Below are 19,908 nucleotides of genomic sequence, written 5' to 3'. Positions count from 1 at the left end.
CAATACGATCAGGGTCCATCTGCTGTGATAAAACTTTGATTTAGAGTAAATATCAAATCAATAATTTGTTATTTTAATTCCTAGATACTGTGGATGTTCAGTTATATCTTTGAGACAAAATTTTCTTTTTCCAAAAAATTACTGCTCCCCTGCATGACGTCAGGAACTTTTCAGCCACTCGTAAAGCTTTTCTTGAACCGTATCATCCGGGCATTGTTCACAGGGATTTAGCCGCGTGGGGAGGTCGCCATATTTACTGTAACGAAGGTGGGTTGCAAGTCACAAAAATATTTAAATAACAATTCAAAGCAGATCTGTCTCCAAATGTAATACATGCTATGACTAATTGTGTTGATTTGCAGGTTTGTTGACGACTGACAATGGAGAATACGGAAGGAATTCCGTTGCGACGGCCGTTTGATCCAGCCGCTCACGAACTGGATGCGAGTTTCCGACTCACAAAATTTGCTGACCTGAAGGGATGAGGGTGTAAAGTCCCTCAGGAGGCCTTGGAGAAGCTTCTTGAGGGACTCCAACAGGACAGCAATGCCCAAGAGTCGGAGCAGTCGCAATTCCAGTACATGGCGGCCGCACCAAGAATTGGTAAGTTTATTAAAGTAATTAAAATGTAACTTTTCATATAGCGACAAAGTGTTCTGGAAAATGTCAGTTCCGAAAGCTGTTTTCATTGATAAGTGAGTTGACAAGCACTGTTAATGATTTAATTATATTAATGTTATAATATTTATTGCAATTATGATTTTTAAGTGGTGAAAGAATAATGGAATGATAAGATTTGTAAACTTTCAATCAGACCCTTTTGGTTCTCAAGTTCTGAAAATGGCGGCTTTTCGAGCCCTGAGATGGTCACGTGATTTATCAATTAATGGTTCCGGAATAATGCAGTTTTATTCCTGGATTCTCCCTCTATGGTTTTTTTTTAATTTAATAGAAATAAAAGCAACTTGATTTAACTTATGCCTATTTTGTGTGTGTTATTTTTTTTAATAAACATGTTTTAAGGAGTTTTGAAGTATTTGTGTGTGTGTGTTTTATTTTTTGATAAACATCTTGGGGAGTTTTAAAGTATTGTGACATTTAAAATATTTGTATGAGTTCACAAAAAAATAATTATTTATTCTTTTTTTGAGGCATTGGTATGGATGCATCAGTTACTCCCCTGAGACACGGTGGCCTGTCTCTGGTTCAAACAACAGATTTTTTTTACCCACTAGTGGATGATCCTTACATGATGGTTTGTAATGGAAAGGGGGGGGGGCAAGGGATGTATACTCGATTCCCATTATATCGCGGGTTTCATTGTATCGCGGTATATCACAAAAATGTGGATACATAGCCTATATTCTTTTTGTTGATAGACAATATGAATGTTGTCTGAATGTTTTATTTTTTGATGATTAAGAAGTACGGAACATCCGTTTAAAAAAAAAAATAAAACGAAATTTTCATATTTCCAGGCCGGTTTTAATTATATTTAAACCATTAGAATTATAACTTCGTAAAAATTATAATAAAGTTCATCTTTTTAAGTCTTTAGTTTATAGAATTGTTCACTTTTTCATGTAGAATTACATCGTAAATTCAAAAATAAAATTTGAGGTCTGTGTCATTTACAAGTTTCCATGTATTCCCATACCACGATACAATGAGACTCTCCAATTTAGGAGGTAAATAAGACTTCCTGTTTTAAAAATAGACCAAGTTAAAATTATAATTATCATTTGATGTAAGTTAAAATAAAAATTAGAAATGACACGTTTTATGCAAAATAATTAAGTACCGCGATATAATGAGACACCTGTATACACATTCTGCAAGAATTTTATTTTAGATACAATTTTTAAAAAAAAATTAATTTTTTGTGACAAGATAACAGATTTTTTTTTTAATTTTATAAATTTATAACCAAGAACTATGAAGTAATGATGAGCTTTACTAATTAACTCTCGTTGTTAAAATAAATGTTATAATGACATCGCCAGGGTAAGATTGCTTGTGCCAATGTGCTGAGTGATTTGTATGCTATGGGTGTGACAGACACTGACAACATGTTGATGCTGCTTGGTGTTAGCAACAAAATGACAGAAAAAGAGCGTGACATTGTGGTACCCATGATGATGCGAGGTTTTAAGGTACATGTATAACAAAAAGGGCATAGGTAAATTATATTTTATGCAGTTGTCAGGGACCAATCCTGACCCCAAAATTATTGGGGACATCACTTTCCCTCAGAAAAAATTAGAGAGCTTTTTAAATTCTAGGGAGACTTCCAAGAAGTGCATAGAACACTTTAATTGTTTTAAAAAGTTATTAATAAACTTCAAATCAAGTAAATGTTCATGTATACTTTAAAATACATTTATTCTGATTTATTACATAAACACTCTAAAAGATGCTCTGAAACAAAGAGGAAGATTTTAATTATCTCTTCTCTAATGTACATGCTGTGTTCACTGTGACACCTGAATTAACGTTTACTTGGATTGACCTGGATTTTAGGACTTGACCGAGGAAGCGGGCAGTTCAGTGACCGGAGGTCAGACGGTCATTAATCCCTGGATGACCATTGGAGGCGTGGCTACCACGGTCTGTCAGTCTAATGAGTTCATCATGTAAGTGGATAATGGTACCCTTTCTAGCTCATCTGAGCCAAAGACTTTTCTGAGCTTTTCTGATAAAAAAAATTCAGTTATTGTCATTGTTCTCTGTGTTGGCTTTGTCAAGGTTATCAACTTTTTACACTTTCTTATTCTCCAAAATCATTTGGTCAACAAAACTCTGCACGGGGTGCCTTTGGGAAAGGGGGATTCAAGTTTGTTCAAGTGGTGGGCCAGAACCTCTTCCAAGTGGAGATAATTTAGAAATAGCATAATTTAGGTGGGGTTATTCAAAATTATTCTTCTCAGGAACCACTTGGACAGAAGAGAAACATATGTTGAAGCTTCCTGACTTAATCTTTCTTATTGTTCTTATAATGACCCAGGGGAATAGGAAGGGTCTTAATGGATAATGGTTGATCAAAGTACTTAGAACTGACCCCCACCCCCAAATAAAAAAATCTTGAACAATCTAGAATAATTGAAGCAAAGCCATATATTTAAGTCATATCCACAGAAGTATCTATATTAAAGCATCCTTAGGTATTGTAGATATGGGGAGGGGGGCTGTGACCAAGATTTTTTAGTAGATGAAAGATTATACAAACTATATTTTTTTTAAGTCATTTAAACAAAGGTGAGAGTAAGAATCGAAATATTTGTAATTAAAGAGATTGTCCTGTATGTGAACTTATTGAGACTTGTTTACTGCAGGCCTGGCAATACCGTTTTATGTGGATTTTATGAGACTTGTATATTTCAGGCCTGAAAAGCGGGTGTTTGTGGACTTAGTGCGAGTTTAAGAAATAAAAGTCCACGTTATCGTGAATGTTGCAGAATAATCTCCGAGGTCGAGAAATGTTGTTTGAAAGATAAAAGCCGAGGCTTTTATCTTTCAAACAACATTTCCAGACTGATGAGGTTATTCTGCATCATTCACAACAGCAAGGAATTTATTTCTATTCTACTTTAGCATCTCTTAAATACGACAGCTTGTTTCTTTATAGAGAAACGAATTAGGTCACCATGCTGCTTTAATGCTGTTCCATTTAGCACAAGAGTGTTTTGTTTGTTTAACTGTGAATAAAATGCAGACGATTTGTGCTTTTGTCGTATTAAAATTAGCCTTTTATCAATTATAAATCTGTTTATAGCTTATATAGATTAAACTTTTTGAATATACAATAACAAAATCAATTTCCTATTTTACCACTATATCACTAAAATCACGGAGTTTAAATATGGCGTAGGGAGGACAGTGAAACAGCCATGCTTAGATTTAGAAACTTACATTCATCAGCTATTTTCTGCAATATACAGTGTTTAAATTGCAAAAGACATAACATCTATGTGGTCTAAATATGTATTTCATTCTTAGGTAAAATTTATTGGAGAATAATGTCCGCGGCATTGCTTTGATCTTGTCAATAATCATAGTAGAATGTTTATGTCAGGCCTGACAATACGGTTGTCTGTGGACTCAGTTTGAGTTGTTTATTTCAGGCCTGACAATGCCGTTGTCTGTGGACTTAATGAGTGTTGTATATTTCAGGCCTGACAATGCCGTTGTCTGTGGACTTAGTGAGAGTTGTATATTTCAGGCCTGACAATGCCGTTGTCTGTGGACTTAGTGAGTGTTGTATATTTCAGGCCTGAGAATGCCGTTGTCTGTGGACTTAGTGAGAGTTGTATATTTCAGGCCTGACAATGCTGTTGTCTGTGGACTTAGTACAGTTGTATATTTCAGGCCTGACAATGTCGTTGTCTGTGGACTTAGTGAGAGTTGTATATTTCAGGCCTGACAATGTAGTTGTCTATGGACTTAATGAGTGTTGTATATTTCAGGCCTGACATTGTTGTTTGTGGACTTAGTGAGAGTTGTATATTTTATGCCTGACAATGTAGTTGTCCGTGGACTTAGTGCAGTTGTATATTTCAGGCCTGACAATGCCGTTGTCTGTGGACTTAGTGAGTGTTATATATTTCAGGCCTGACAATGTCGTTGTTTATGGACTTAGTGAGAGTTGTATATTTCAGGCCTGACAATGTCGTTGTCTGTGGACTCAGTTTGAGTTGTTTATTTCAGGCCTGACAATGTCGTTGTCTGTGGACTTGGTGAGAGTTGTATATTTCAGGCCTGACAATGCCGTTGTCTGTGGACTTAATGAGAGTTGTATATTTCAGGGCTGACAATGTCGTTGTCTATGGACTTAGTGAGTGTTGTTTATTTCAGGCCTGACAATGTCGTTGTCTGTGGACTCAGTTTGAGTTGTTTATTTCAGGCCTGACAATGTCGTTGTCTGTGGACTTAGTACAGTTGTATATTTCAGGCCTGACAATGTCGTTGTCTGTGGACTTAGTGAGTGTTGTATATTTCAGGCCTGACAATGCCGTTGTCTATGGACTTGGTGAGTGTTGTATATTTCAGGCCTGACAATGCCGTTGTCTGTGGACTCAGTTTGAGTTGTTTATTTCAGGCCTGACAATGTCGTTGTCTGTGGACTTATTGAGAGTTGTATATTTCAGGCCTGACAATGTCGTTGTCTGTGGACTTAGTGAGAGTTGTATATTTCAGGCCTGACAATGCTGTTGTCTGTGGACTTTGTGAGAGTTGTATATTTCAGGCCTGACAATGTCGTTGTCTGTGGACTTGGTGAGAGTTGTATATTTCAGGCCTGACAATGCTGTTGTCTGTGGACTTAATGAGAGTTGTATATTTCAGGGCGGACAATGTCGTTGTCTATGGACTTAGTGAGTGTTGTTTATTTCAGGCCTGACAATGTCGTTGTCTGTGGACTCAGTTTGAGTTGTTTATTTCAGGCCTGACAATGTCGTTGTCTGTGGACTTAGTACAGTTGTATATTTCAGGCCTGACAATGTCGTTGTCTGTGGACTTAGTGAGTGTTGTATATTTCAGGCCTGACAATGCCGTTGTCTGTGGACTCAGTTTGAGTTGTTTATTTCAGGCCTGACAATGTCGTTGTCTGTGGACTTATTGAGAGTTGTATATTTCAGGCCTGACAATGTCGTTGTCTGTGGACTTAGTGAGAGTTGTATATTTCAGGCCTGACAATGCTGTTGTCTGTGGACTTTGTGAGAGTTGTATATTTCAGGCCTGACAATGTCGTCTGTGGACTTAATGAGAGTTGTTTATTTCAGGCCTGACAATGCCGTTGTCTATTGACTTACTGAGTGTTGTATATTTCAGGCCTGAGAATGCCGTTGTCTGTGGACTTAGTGAGAGTTGTATATTTCAGGCCTGACAATGTTGTTGTCTGTGGACTTAGTGAGTGTTGTATATTTCAGGCCTGACAATGCCGTTGTCTGTGGACTTTGTGAGAGTTGAATATTTTAGGCCTGACAATGTCGTTGTCTGTAGACTTACTGAGAGTTGTTTATTTCAGTCCAGACAATGTTGTCTGTGGACTTAGAGAGTGTTGTTTATTTCAGGCCTGACAATGTCGTTGTCTGTGGATTCAGTTTGAGTTGTATATTTCAGGCCTGACAATGCCGTTGTCTGTGGACTTAGTGATAGTTGAATATTTCAGGCCTGACAATGCCGTTGTCTGTGGACTTAATGAGAGTTGTATATTTCAGGGCTGACAATGTCGTTGTCTATGGACTTAGTGAGTGTTGTTTATTTCAGGCCTGACAATGTCGTTGTCTGTGGACTCAGTTTGAGTTGTTTATTTCAGGCCTGACAATGTCGTTGTCTGTGGACTTAGTGAGAGTTTTATATTTCAGGCCTGACAATGTTGTTGTCTGTGGACTTAGTGAGTGTTGTATATTTCAGGCCTGACAATGCTGTTGTCTATGGACTTAGTGAGTGTTGTATATTTCAGGCCTGACAATGCTGTTGTCTGTGGACTCAGTTTGAGTTGTTTATTTCAGGCCTGACAATGTCGTTGTCTGTGGACTTAGTGAGAGTTGTATATTTCAGGCCTGACAATGCAGTTGTCTGTGGACTTAGTGAGAGTTGTATATTTCAGGCCTGACAATGCTGTTGTCTGTGGACTTTGTGAGAGTTGTATATTTCAGGCCTGACAATGTCGTCTGTGGACTCAGTTTTAGTTGTTTATTTCAGGCCTGACAATGCCGTTGTCTATGGACTTACTGAGTGTTGTATATTTCAGGCCTGACAATGCCGTTGTCTGTGGACTTAGTGAGAGTTGTATATTTCAGGCCTGACAATGTTGTTGTCTGTGGACTTAGTGAGTGTTGTATATTTCAGGCCTGACAATGCCGTTGTCTGTGGACTTTGTGAGAGTTGAATATTTTAGGCCTGACAATGTCGTCTGTGGACTCAGTTTGAGTTGTTTATTTCAGGCCTGACAATGCCGTTGTCTATGGACTTACTGAGTGTTGTATATTTCAGGTCTGACAATGCCGTTGTCTGTGGACTTAGTGAGAGTTGTATATTTCAGGCCTTACAATGTTGTTGTCTGTGGAATTAGTGAGTGTTGTATATTTCAGGCCTGACAATGCCGTTGTCTGTGGACTTTGTGAGAGTTGAATATTTCAGGCCTGACAATGTCGTTGTCTGTGGACTTACTGAGAGTTGTTTATTTCAGGCCAGACAATGTTGTCTGTGGACTTAGAGAGTGTTGTTTATTTCAGGCCTGACAATGTCGTTGTCTGTGGACTCAGTTTGAGTTGTATATTTCAGGCCTGACAATGCGGTTGTGGGTGACGTCCTGGTTCTTACGAAGCCTCTGGGGACACAAGTGGCTGTCAATGCTTACCAGTGGTTAGATCAACCGGAGAGGTGGAACCGAGTCAAGCTGGTTGTGACAGAGGACGACGTCAGGAAGGCGTACCAGAGAGCCATGTTTAGCATGTCAAGACTCAATAGAACAGGTAACGTTTGTCCTGATACAGACTTCATCTATCTTAAAGTATGTCAAGAACAGTTTGTGTATGTTCTGATATGGTACTCTGTACAATCTTTTGATTTATGTAGTAGAATACTGTGTGGAGAGAATTATCAATTCAACCCTTGTTGATTTTAGTTCATTTAACCAAGGCAGACATTGGTACTCAAGTTGAATAAAAATACCCTATTAACTTAGTAAGTCAGCCATTGCTGAATGTAGGCATTCAGTCTGCTTCATTCACCCATCTTTGTTGGTGTTGCTACGTTAATGTAGAAAAAAAGACGACATCTTTCTTTATTAGGTGCCCGTTTGATGCACAAGTACAATGCCCATGGTGCTACAGATGTGACAGGATTTGGGTTACTGGGTCACGCTAAGAACCTGGCTAAGATTCAGAAGAATGAGGTCAGTTTTGTTATCCACAACCTCCCTATCATCGCCAAGATGGCTTCCATCAGCAAGGCCTGTGGAAACATGTTTGGGCTGCTCCAAGGACACTCGGCAGAAACTTCAGGTACATATCTGATACCAAACCTTAGATATATGTATTAATCAGTCATTGATATAAAAAAAAAATAATGAGGTTTAATATATTGGTGTCATAAAATTTATAATTTTGAAAAATGACTGTGAATTTAAAAAGTAAAAAATTTACATGTTATTTTTTTTTATCTGATCAGTTGTTTTATACATACAAATTATTTTTTTTCTGTGTACATTAAATACATGTATTCATATTTCCCTGCATTAAAAATCATACCTATTACCTTCCATAAACCACATATATTATTTGTGTTTGAGTTATGTCTCTTTACCTTGAGAAAAAATCAATGCAGACAGGATGTATTAGTTGATTAGTTTATTGATCTTCAAAGTAACGAGCATTAAATTACATAAAAATATAGATTGAAAATATGAAAGGTGTATAGAGATTGCTTAATCATTTATCTTGATTAATACTTGGAAGACAGATTTTCCTTGGGCCAGTATATAACAGGAGCTCTGACTTCACTTTGTAATTGCTTTCAGAGAACATTAACCAGATAATTAAAAATAAAGAGGAAAAAGAAAATCCTAATAAATAGCTCTAGCTTTTATGCTGTAATTTCATCAAGCAAAACACAGTCTAAATGACTAAAAAAAAAACAGAAGGTGTTGGATTTCAATCAATGTAGCTTTCTCGCTGTTCTGGCATTGATTTTAGTGCAGACACATCAACACACATTCAGACAAGAGAAGATTGATGGTTGGTATTTTATTTCCAGGTGGATTATTAATGGCATTACCCCGAGAACAAGCCGCGGCATTCTGTAAGGACATCGAGAAACAGGAGGGCTACCAGTCCTGGATTATAGGCATTGTAGAGAAAGGCAATAGGACAGCCAGAATTATCGACAAACCGCGCGTGATAGAAGTGCCGGCCAAGGACAGGGACGGGGAACTGTGGTAGTCTCCGAAAATCTAAACGACCAATGCTGAAAATTTACTGAATTGGATAATAGATTGTTTCTCTTGTAAACCAAGTTTAATTAATGTTAAAAGGGAAAAAACAGGTTCATAAAGCAAGATTTATCAAAACATTGTCAGAAAATTTATATTTTCTAGTTGGGATTTGAAAACAAAGTAATTTTTTCTTTCTTTTTGAAAGATTTTGTTTGAAATATATTGTTGACTTTGTTACTGTTTCTTTAGTTCACAATTTTCATTTTGTAAATCATGACGGTAATTAATTAAAGAAAATGAATGAAAAAAAAAAATCTATTACATAAAGCTATACCTAACTGGAGGGTTAAGCTTGGTCATTGTCACTTGAACTCTTGTAAATATTCTGATCTAATTCATGAAGCTGTTTGAAAAAAGAACAGATGTTGATTCAACAGTGGAAAATTTTATTACTTAGAGTTCAGGATTTTTACAAGAGTGAAGTGAAAAATCATTGAAATTGTTCATTACCATTCTCAATTCATTCATAATAAAAAAGTTATCAATGTATTTGAATGTGATTTTAATGATTTATTTTGATAGCTATTCTATTTTTTTTGGGAAAAAGAAAAGATTTAACACGTAGCATTTGAGCATAAACTTGATTGTTTAATGCTAAAAAAGGAAAATTAGCTCAACGGACCTCCAATATGGTGGCCAACGGGAAATAAATCTAGCTAATTCAGGTCTATCAAAAACTTTCTGTAAACAAATACATGTAATAGATGTCATTCTCTTGTTGTTTGCAAGTCTTTCATTTAAATGCAGGGCCAAACTTGATTTATATATTTTGAATTCAGGAAGAATGCCACACCAAAATTTTATTCCATACATCTACATCCTTATTAAATTTTGCCCCCCTTCGATTGATCTGTATGTTGTTAAACGTCACTCTCAACAAGAATTTTTCACTCGTATGGAGACGCCACCACTTGCCAGTGTAGAGCTGCAAATTTTGTCCTGTGCTTAGCACTAGGGGCCATTGAGCAGGGAGGGATCTTTTTCATGCCAGAACCTGCTGTGACATGGGACCTCGGTTTATTCGGTTTCATCCGAAGGACCGGTCTCCACATCCCCCAGTGGTAATTGAACCCGCGATGTAAGGACCAACTCCTTACTTCCCTACTCTAGAGCAGAGGCTCTAACCACTACCCCACGCAAGGGACTCCCCTTCAAAAAATAAGTATTGTAACAAGAGGCTCATGGGTCATGATGCTCACCTATATAATTTTGGCCCTGATCTTTTTCCTTGTTATACCTTTTGTGACCCCACCCTACCCCGAAGGGGTCATGATTTGAACAATTTAGAATCTGCATTACCCCTGCCCTGGAATACATCCACATAAATTTTAATTTTTCTGTTTCACTGGTACATAAGACGATTTTTACATATTTGTAAAAAGCTTTTTAGCTCACCTGAGCTGAAGGCTGTCTAAACTTTTCACATTTTCAACTTCTTCTCAAGTAATTTCAACAAAACTTGCCACAAACTATCTTTGGGTGAAGGGGATTTAAAGAGCACAAGGCGATGTCAATCCCCCGCTCTGAGAAAAGACATTTCTCAATTCTAAAAGTTCATGAAAGCTCTATTTTTCAAAATTATATGGCTTACATCAACTTTCACACATTTAATTCTGTATTTCTTTATTTTAAATTTTATTAATATTTTTTTTTCATTCAAGTTTTAAAAGATATGTGGAAAAAAAGAAAAAAGCTTCTCGTATGGGGATTGCGCTCCACTACGCAAAGAAGTATTTGTGTTATCGATGCTTTCATTGCAATTTACAGCGAATTACGAAATAGTGGTAAAGTTTTCAATAGCTTGCTGGATAGCTCAATAGGGTATTTAGTTTGGTCTAACAAGTATCACATTAGATCTGAATCTAGGTCACAAGGTTACTCAGGTGTATCATTAGATTTTACAGGTAAATGTGAGTTGATTTCAATGGTTCCACATGTATGTGCCAAAGTGTTCTGCCGTTAATGAATACAATATTTTTCTTTAATTGTAAATAACTTTTGCAGAATTAATGAATGACACTGTAACCCGTCTTCAGTTCTTGGGTTTTTGATATTTATATGGATAATAAAATCTCTGCTTTGCTAGCCAAATGGTCTTCTCTATTCCTGGATGTCCTACTTCTTTGTGGATTCCTATGAAAATTACATCTTTAAAATGGTCTGGTAAACAAAGTTGAATAATTTTCTCTCGATCTAAAAAGGAATTTCTGTACAAAGTATCATCAATAATCTGAAGTTTCTTTCTCTCTCTTAAATATTTCTGAACCGTTGTTGTTTCTTTCCTACCCTTCTCTCCCTGCTTTAAAATTTCTATGACTCTGGCTATGGTTTTATCTTCTCTTTGTTCTTTCCTCCAGTCTATGTCTGACATATCTGTTGCTGTAATTTCATCTGATGGAAAATTCTGTGATAATGTTTCTGCAGCTGAAATATCTAAAGAAACTGAATTACAAATGGCCTTTACTGATTCTGAAAATAAATAAGATTTTCTGGAAAGAGCGTCTGCATCCGAGTTGAATTTTCCGGGACGGTAAGAAATACTAAAGTTGTAATTGGCAAGAGCAGAAACCCATCTATGACTGGTCGCATCTAACTTTGCTTTGGATAGTACATAAGTCAATGGATTGTTGTCGGTAATGACTTCAAATTGGTTCCCATACAAGTAATCGTGGAATTTGTCTGTAATGGCCCACTTCAGCGCTAAAAACTCTTTTGAGCAGGATAGTTTCGCTCACTGTCTTAACCCTCTGCTTGCATAGGCGATTACCTTGTCTACCTCATCTTGTCTCTGATACAACACTTCCATGACTGCTGGAATCTGTGTGTACAATGAATGGCTTGGTGTAGTCTGCATAAGCTAACACTGGTGGCTGGGTAAAAATCTTTGATCGTCTCAAATGCTGTTTGATGGATAGCTTAGCTGGTTCTTCAAATTTTCTTACTGTGCTGTGCCCCTGTATTTAGAGGTTGGACTATCTGAGAATAATTCTTAATAAACCTACGATAATACCCTGAGAATCCTAAAAACTGCCTCAGCTCTTTGATGTTCTTTGGTGTTTTCCATTCTTTAACTGCTGATAACTTTTCTGGGTCTGCCGAAATTCCGTGTTCTCCGACGACGTGGCCTAAATAGGTGACTGATGATCTGAAAAATTCGCATTTAGAAGGTTTAAGTTTTAAATTATGTTCTGAAAGTTTTCCAAAGACTGATTCTAATCTACTGATGTGATCTTCAAATGTTTTCGAAAAAATCAAAATGTCGTCTAAAAAGATAAGGCATTCTTTCAATAACATGTCTCCCATACATTTCTCCATCAGTCGCTGGAATGTGGCGGGTGCATTGGTAAGACCAAAACTCATGCGGTTACATTCGTAAAACCCTAAATTTCCAACGGAGAATGCTGTCTTTGGCTTGTCTTCTTCAGCTACGGCCACTTGCCAGTATCCAGATCGCAAGTCAAGTTTGGAAAAGAATTTGGATCCTGATAAGGTGTCAACTACATCATCAAATCTGGGAAGCATATATGCATCTTTTCAGTCTATACAAAATCTTAAGCTTCCGTCCTTCTTTCGCACAAGTACCACGTTGGAGGAAAATGGGCTTAAAAGCATATCCTTGATGTGTTGGCGTATTTCATCATACATTCCAGGTGGAATCTTGCGGTATGGTTGCTTAAAGGGTCGGTCATCTTCTAATACAATCCGGTGCTCTACCAAGTCTGTTTTGCCTAAGTCGTTCGCATTCCTGGAAAACACATGACTCCATTTGCATAAAATTTCTGAAAAAATCTCATTCTGTTTAGTGGTCAAGTTTTTCTTATCAATATGTACATCTGGTAACTTTCAAATTGTGCTCACTATGTACAGTGCTTTCAGTGAACTTCTGAGAAACTAAGTTGTCCACTATCTTAACTTGACTAAGCTGACACACACCAGACTTCGGTCTTATAGTAATAGACTTTGCAGTAATATTGCAGATTTTCACTTGAATTCTACTGCTGTTTGCCTTAGTATCTAGTTCAACCACTCTTGGACAAACAATGTAGTTTGACTCATTGTCAAAGCATTCAGTAATATACTGTTGAACTCCTCTAACCAGACCTTGAACTACATAGGATTGGTATGGCTCAACCACAATGGGCTTTTTACTCATTGAGCGCACACAGTAAGATCCTTCCATGCTGTTGACTGCTAACTTCCATGCTTGTGGAACATCTTCAACATCTGAAATAAAATCTTTGTAAAATCTGATTACATTTGTTCCCAATATGACAGGACATTGTGTATTGAACTCATTGTCTGGAACAACTAAAATAGGTACATACAACTCTTGTTCACATAGTAAAGGAATGTTAACACAACACTCTACATAGCCGAGGTATGGTAACACAGAACCATCAGCTACAGACACTTCGAGAGAGTTGATATCTCGTAACTCAGGTTTGTCAATAAGAGTTTTGTAACCTGACAGTGAAATGGTACTGACCATAGACCCACTGTCTATAAGTGCTAACATTGGATCTTGAATCATGACAACACTTTTGTTACTTTCACCCACTAACTGACAACTTTGTTGGCCATTAGATTCACCAACCTTTGATTGGCCATCAGCAAAGGCGGTTAATCTTTTGACTCATTCTGTCTTGTAAATTTATTACCTGAATATCTCTGTTGTCCTCTGTTGTTTATAAAGTGTCTACCGTTACCTCTGTAACCTCTACCTGTACCATAGTTTCCTCTGAAATTTGAACTTCCACCAGAGTGAATTTCAAGTCTCTCTAAACTCTTGTTAAACTTGTCATCCATCTTTGTTTCTATTTCACTCACGTTAGCATCCAGCTTTCTTTCAAGTGCTGACAACCTTTTATCTGTCTCATCTGTACCAGTTGTCATCATATGACTGTGAACTTTCTTTTCTCTAGGTACACTTGTACTAACCTCACCTGATTTACCTCCACTGCTGATGCTGATTTCCTTTTCTACCTGTCTTATCTCCCTAAGCAACTGATCATAGCTTTGAATAGTATCATACTTATGTCTAGTTTGGGACTTAAGTTTTTCACAACGTAAAGAAGTCCAAAATTTGTGACGTAAGAGATCAATTTTAGCATCCTTGCGCAAATGATTATTGTCAATAGCTGTTTGTAAAAGTGACTCAATTCTACAACCAAAAGATGTAACATTTTCATTTGGTAACTGAAAAGAATTGAAAAACTCCTGCATTATCATCCCATTTGTTGAGATATCTGAAAACAATGCATCAAGTTTGTCTAAAATCTCACAAGTAGTTGCTTTCTCACCGAGAGGTATCAACATCTTCCTAGCCGTGCCTCTAAGAGATCTACGCATTGCTTGTAGCAAATGACTAGAACTTACCTCTGGATCACTCTGTAGACATCTGATTTCAAATCTCCATTCTGAATAACTTACATCTCCTTTCTGGGGCGGTTCATCACCTGAGAATGGTGGAATCTTGGGAATTACTTCAGTTGAAATAATCTGAGAATGTCCCATACTATGTCCTACTACCTGATTCTTCAAACTGAAAGTATCTGACAGTTTAGCTCTACCTCTTCCAACAGAATATGTTTTAGGAAATATTTGGGTGTGCTAATCTTTGGCAGTATATCATACTTACCACTTGCAATCAACTTTTTGATCATAGCATCCTCTGAACCTAACTCCTCACCCCCTTCTGCACCTTCAACTTTATTTTCTTTGTCTGACATACTTACTTCCATTTGCAGAAGGCAAAAACAAAACACAAAGAAAATCACAAACAACCGTACAGTGCCGCGATTCTGAGTACTCGATAGAATTGTACGACTCGAGCTCGGTGTCAATGAACATTCAAACATTTGTAAACAAATATCTCTCACATACTCACAAAAACTGAAAAAAAAAAAACACTAAGTGACACTTGATATGTTCAACAGAAAAAAAACCAATAAATTCTTTCAAAAAGAAATGATAAGTAATTATGTCAAACGGAAACCTCTGAGATCTCTTTTTCTGTACTCTAATTAAATAAACCCTGTAAACTAAATGGACTGGACTGTCTAAGTCAAATATCTAATAAAATAACCCCTGTAAATTAGAATGGACAGGACTGTTGGGCAAAATAATATGGAGTATTTTCCCCTAATTTGTTTGTCTCTGACTACTACACAATGATAACCACCAAATATGACACAACAAACTCTAACTTACCACTCCTGAGATAATCTGAACTGCCTCACATCTCTCTTACATGGTTGTTAAGGGTTTGTTAAATAAAGTGCAATTAGAATGGAACAGAATTTCTAGTAAGAGACTGTGCTGTTACAAACATGCAGGTAACTGTGAGCTATCTCTTAACCTAATGTGCAAATGTATACCCTAGGCCTAGCAATATATTTCTTATCCTAGAACATATGAAACATAAATCAAATTTATGCTTACAATGAATAACATGGACAATGTAAACAAAACACATGACATAATGTAAACAAATGACATGATATGAGCAAAACAAGGACAAGACACAGTGACAACACAAGAAACACAAATAAACGTGTAAATAAATAAATAAACAGTCAAATAAATGCAAAATTTTAATTACCAGTACTTAGAAATAATGTTATTCCAAGTGAATAATCCTCGTGTTCACAGGTACACTTCCGGAATACGGGATCTGGATAGTTCGTTACGTGAATTCTTTCGGTTTAATTAACTTGCTCGAGCTAAAGTCGTGACTGACGTCATGTAACGAAGAAAGTTGATCACTCGGCATAAGTCGGGTGGTCGAGTCAAACAATTGGTGCGCATGCGCAGAAAACACAAGTTCGGGTCCCGAATAAAGAATGAAATGGCGGATCCTGAATTCACACTGAATCACACAGCATAATTTCACAACACACAAAATCACAAAATGATTTTAATTTTCAGTTACTTCACTTCACTGCAGTGACGATCACTATACATTCATGAAGAGATAAATACTTGTAATGTTCAGATAGGGTACTCGATCGTATGGTGATTTACGATGAAATGTAGACTGGCTCCAAAATAATATTACAAGCGTGGGCGCCACGCACCTGTGAACCCGGTGACAACACAACCCCCCCCCCCATCCAATTGTTTAATAAAGACAGAAAGTTAGCTCCCCATTCTTTTAGTTTTCTCCCATCTTATGCACTATAAATAAACAGTCATATAAATAAAATATTAAAAATAATAATATTAATAACACAAATACATTTTTTGTAATATGTATTTAAGTAATTTATGATGAACACCTCTACACTCATTTCTGTTACTCTCTGAAAAATCTGTTTGAGTTGATTAAGAGTTTGTCTAACAAAAGAACTTATGACTTAAAATCCGGGTATTAATTTTATTCTTTACAAAGATTGAATTCTTATTTTATTCTTTTATATTTTTTAAAATTAGTAAGTTAATTATATAAAAGCAAAATCTCACAATTTAAGAATAATTCAGTGATGAGACTGAGTTAAGAACTTTTACTTTTCATATAAATATATATTTATTTTAATTTTAATAAATCTGACAGGATTAAAAAATCTGACCAGATTATCATGGTTGATGAGCTTTTGAAGTACAACAAACAGTGTTCTAAAGTTTTGGAAATACAAATGTATTTGAATGCTGGATTTGAGCAATGTTAAGCAGTTTAATCTAAAGCATGGGAGCTGGTGCTATTGTTTACTAACAATAATGAAACTGACACCCTTTATATCTGTAATATGAAATTACCTGAAAGTGATGAAAATAAATTACAATGGGTTTTTCTTTTGGAAGTGACAAGAGTTTGAAGCAATTAGAAAGAATAGTATACAGAAGCCTAGATTTATGCACTACTGAAACAGCTAGAATACAAATTTAGGGAAAAAATATTTGCAATTTAAGAAAAATATTGTATTTATTTACAGCAGAACACTTGGGCACATACAAGTGGCTTCATAAAACATTGAAATCAACTCACATTTACCTGTAAAAACTAATGATACACCTGAGTAACCTTGTGACCTAGATTCAGACCTAATGTGATACTTGTTAGACCAAATTAAATACCCTATCGAGCTATCCAGCAAGCTGTTGAAAACTTTACCACTATTTCGTAATTCGCTGTAAATGAACGGGTTTGTTGAAGCGTACATTTTTAGCTCACCTCGACGAAGTCGAGATGAGCTTATGCTATACCCCCGGCGTTGGCGTCGGCGTTAGCGTCGGCGTCCCAGGTTAAAGTTTTAGGAGCAAGTCTATTCCCAAGTAACTATAAGCCCTACCTGAACCAAACTTGCATGGATGATGCATCTAGGGATGTACACTACAAGACTTGCTTCGGATGCTGGATCTGACCTACATTTTCCAGATGAGTGACCAGGTTAAAGTTTTTGGAGCAGGTTAAAGTTTTTGGAGCAGGTCCATTCCCAAGGAATTATAAGCCCTACCCAGACCAAACTTGCATGGATGATGCATCTAGGGATGTACACTACCAGACTTGCTTCGGATGCTGGATCTGACCTTCATTTTCCAGATGAGTGACCAGGTTAAAGTTTTTGGAGCAGGTCCATTCCCAAGGAATTATAAGCCCTACTCGAACCAAACTTGCATGGATGATGCATCTAGGGATGTACACTACCAAACTTGCTTCGGATGCTGGATCTGACCTACATTTTCCAGATGAGTGACCAGGTTAAAGTTTTTGGAGCAGGTCCATTCCACAGGAACTGTAAGCCCTATTTGGACCAAACTTGCATGGATGATGTATCTAGGGATGTACACTACCAGACTAGTTTCAGATGCTGGATCTAACCTATATTTTCATTCCAAAGGAACTATAAGCCCTACCTGAACCAAACTTGCATGGATGATGCATTTAGGGATGGACATTATCAGACTAGCTTCGGATGCTGGATCTGACCTATATTTACATTCCCAAGTATCTATAAGCCCTAGCTAAACTAAACTTGCATGGATGATGTATCTAGGGATGGACACTACCAGACTTGCTTTGGATGCTGGATCTGACCTACATTTTCATTCCCAAGTAACTATAAGCCCTAGCTTAACCAAACTTGCATGGATGATGCATCTAAGGATGGACACTATCAGACTTGCTTCGGATGCTGGATCTGACCTATATTTTCCATACAAGAGACTTGGTTAAAGTTTTGGGAACAGATCAATCCGAATGAACTTGAAGACCTTGATATATGCAGTATTAACAGTTATGAATATTTGTTTACACTATACATATACATATTTTTCACGCTACAGGCTTAGAAATGTGTATATGCCATGTAAGGGGTTAAACACAACTTGCAAGAATATTGTTGTTGGGATGAATACTAAATATTAAGAAAATATGATGTGAGATTTGCATTACTTAAACTGATAACATTCGTCGAGGTGAGCTTCGTAATCTTTGATTACCTATGTTTTAGAAAAGTTCGATTTTCCTATAGAATGGGTTCAGATTCCATTTTTTGGACAAATGAAATAGATTTCACATTTACGTTTATATCATTTAAGCGTTGACGAAAAATAGAGACTTAACCCATTCATGTTCAAAATTCACCTTTTATGGCTATAGTAAACCCATTTTCCACTAAATATGCTTAAGTGTCAATTTTGAAAAAAGATTGTCAAATGATAAGTCGTTCAGTAAAATAAAATAACAAAATATTTTGAAGATGACATTACTGAGAACATGATTTTAGAAAAATATAACTTTTCCGTAAATTTTGAAAATTGAGAAACATATTGTCTCAGAGCGGGGGATTGTTCACGCCTTGTACGCCCTCTTTCTTTGTTTAAATATGAAGGGTCACACCCTCTTTCAAGGGGAGATAATTATGAATTGGTGAAAAATTAATGGCATCTTTAAAAAATCTTTTCAAGAACCACTGGGCCAGGAAAGATGAAACTTTTGTGGAAACATCCTCAGATATTGTAGGTTCAAATTTGTTCAAATCTTGACCCATGGGGTTGGGTGGGGCCACAATGGGGGATCAAAGTTTTATATAGGAGTACTTAGAGAAATTCTTTAAAACTCTTCTTCTAAAGAACAGCAAAGCCACGATTGGTCATATTTGTATTGAAGCATCCTTAGGTAGTGTAGATCCAAGTTTGTTCAAATCATGACCCCTGGGGTTGGAGTGGAGCCACAATGGGGGATCAAATTTTTACATAGAAATATCCAGGAAAATGTTAAAAATCTTCTCAAGACCAGCAAAGTCATGATTGATCATATTTATATGAAAGTATCCTCAGTTGATGTAGATTCAAATTTGTTCAAATCATAACCGGGGTGACACAATGGAGATCAAAGTTAAACATAGAAATATTTAGAAAATATTGTTAAAAATTTTCTAAAGAACAGCACAGCTGTGATAAGTCATATTTATATGGAAGCATCCTCCTTGGTGTAGATTCAAATTTGTTCAAATTTTGACCCCCGGGGTTAGGGTGGGGCCATGATGAATGATCAGGTTAAACATTATTAAATATTAAACATAGGGATACATAGGAAAATTCTTTAAAACTCTTCTGTCTAAGAACAGCAAAGCCATGATTGATCATAAGCATCCTCAGATAGTGTTGATTTTCAAGTTTGTTGATTGATTGAATATTGTTTAACGTCCCTCTCGAGAATTTTTCACTCATATGGAGACGTCACCGTATGCCGGTGAAGGGCTTCAAATTTAGACTTATACTCGGCACTCAGGGCCTTTGAGCAGTGAGGGTTCTTTATCGTGCCAACGCCTACCGTGACACGGGACCTACGTTTTTAAGGTCATATCCGAAAGACCCGTGACTTTCACTTCTAGTGCCGAGCGCTTGGCGAAGGAACAGTCACTACCTATGTTTACGTCTTAGCTTTGACGCGACGCCGCGAACGAGAATCG

At 36.8% G+C, this 19,908-nt stretch overlaps 1 protein-coding gene across 1 annotated transcript; it reads left to right on the top strand.

The window, feature by feature from the left end:
- Window positions 1–123: 123 nt before the first annotated feature.
- LOC134278438 (inactive selenide, water dikinase-like protein) lies at window positions 124–9,484 on the top strand. Its single transcript, XM_062760760.1, has 8 exons — window positions 124–267; window positions 363–603; window positions 1,152–1,255; window positions 2,004–2,153; window positions 2,521–2,633; window positions 7,285–7,475; window positions 7,794–8,006; window positions 8,758–9,484. Exons 2-8 carry the CDS (start codon window positions 582–584, stop codon window positions 8,940–8,942), a joined length of 978 nt encoding a protein of 325 aa, XP_062616744.1. The 5' UTR covers window positions 124–267; window positions 363–581; the 3' UTR covers window positions 8,943–9,484.
- Window positions 9,485–19,908: the final 10,424 nt, after the last annotated feature.

The sequence above is a fragment of the Saccostrea cucullata genome, unplaced genomic scaffold (genome assembly GCF_032062105.1).
Source record: "Saccostrea cucullata isolate Sc308-1 unplaced genomic scaffold, CSIRO_AGI_Scuc_v1 ctg414, whole genome shotgun sequence".
NCBI classification, from domain to species: Eukaryota; Metazoa; Mollusca; class Bivalvia; order Ostreida; family Ostreidae; genus Saccostrea; species Saccostrea cuccullata.
The sequence above is the reverse complement of the archived record's forward strand: the minus strand, read 5'-3'. Positions and strand labels throughout refer to the sequence as shown.

What these genes read in the sequence shown, in the direction of transcription:
- LOC134278438 (XM_062760760.1), top strand. Translation starts at nt 582, where the DNA reads ATGGCGGCCGCACCAAGAATTG. An exon ending in GGCGGCCGCACCAAGAATTG is followed by an intron (nt 604 to 1,151) that starts GTAAGTTTATTA and finishes TCTTTTTTTGAG; the next exon opens with GCATTGGTATGGATGCATCA. An exon ending in ACACTCGGCAGAAACTTCAG is followed by an intron (nt 8,007 to 8,757) that starts GTACATATCTGA and finishes TTTTATTTCCAG; the next exon opens with GTGGATTATTAATGGCATTA.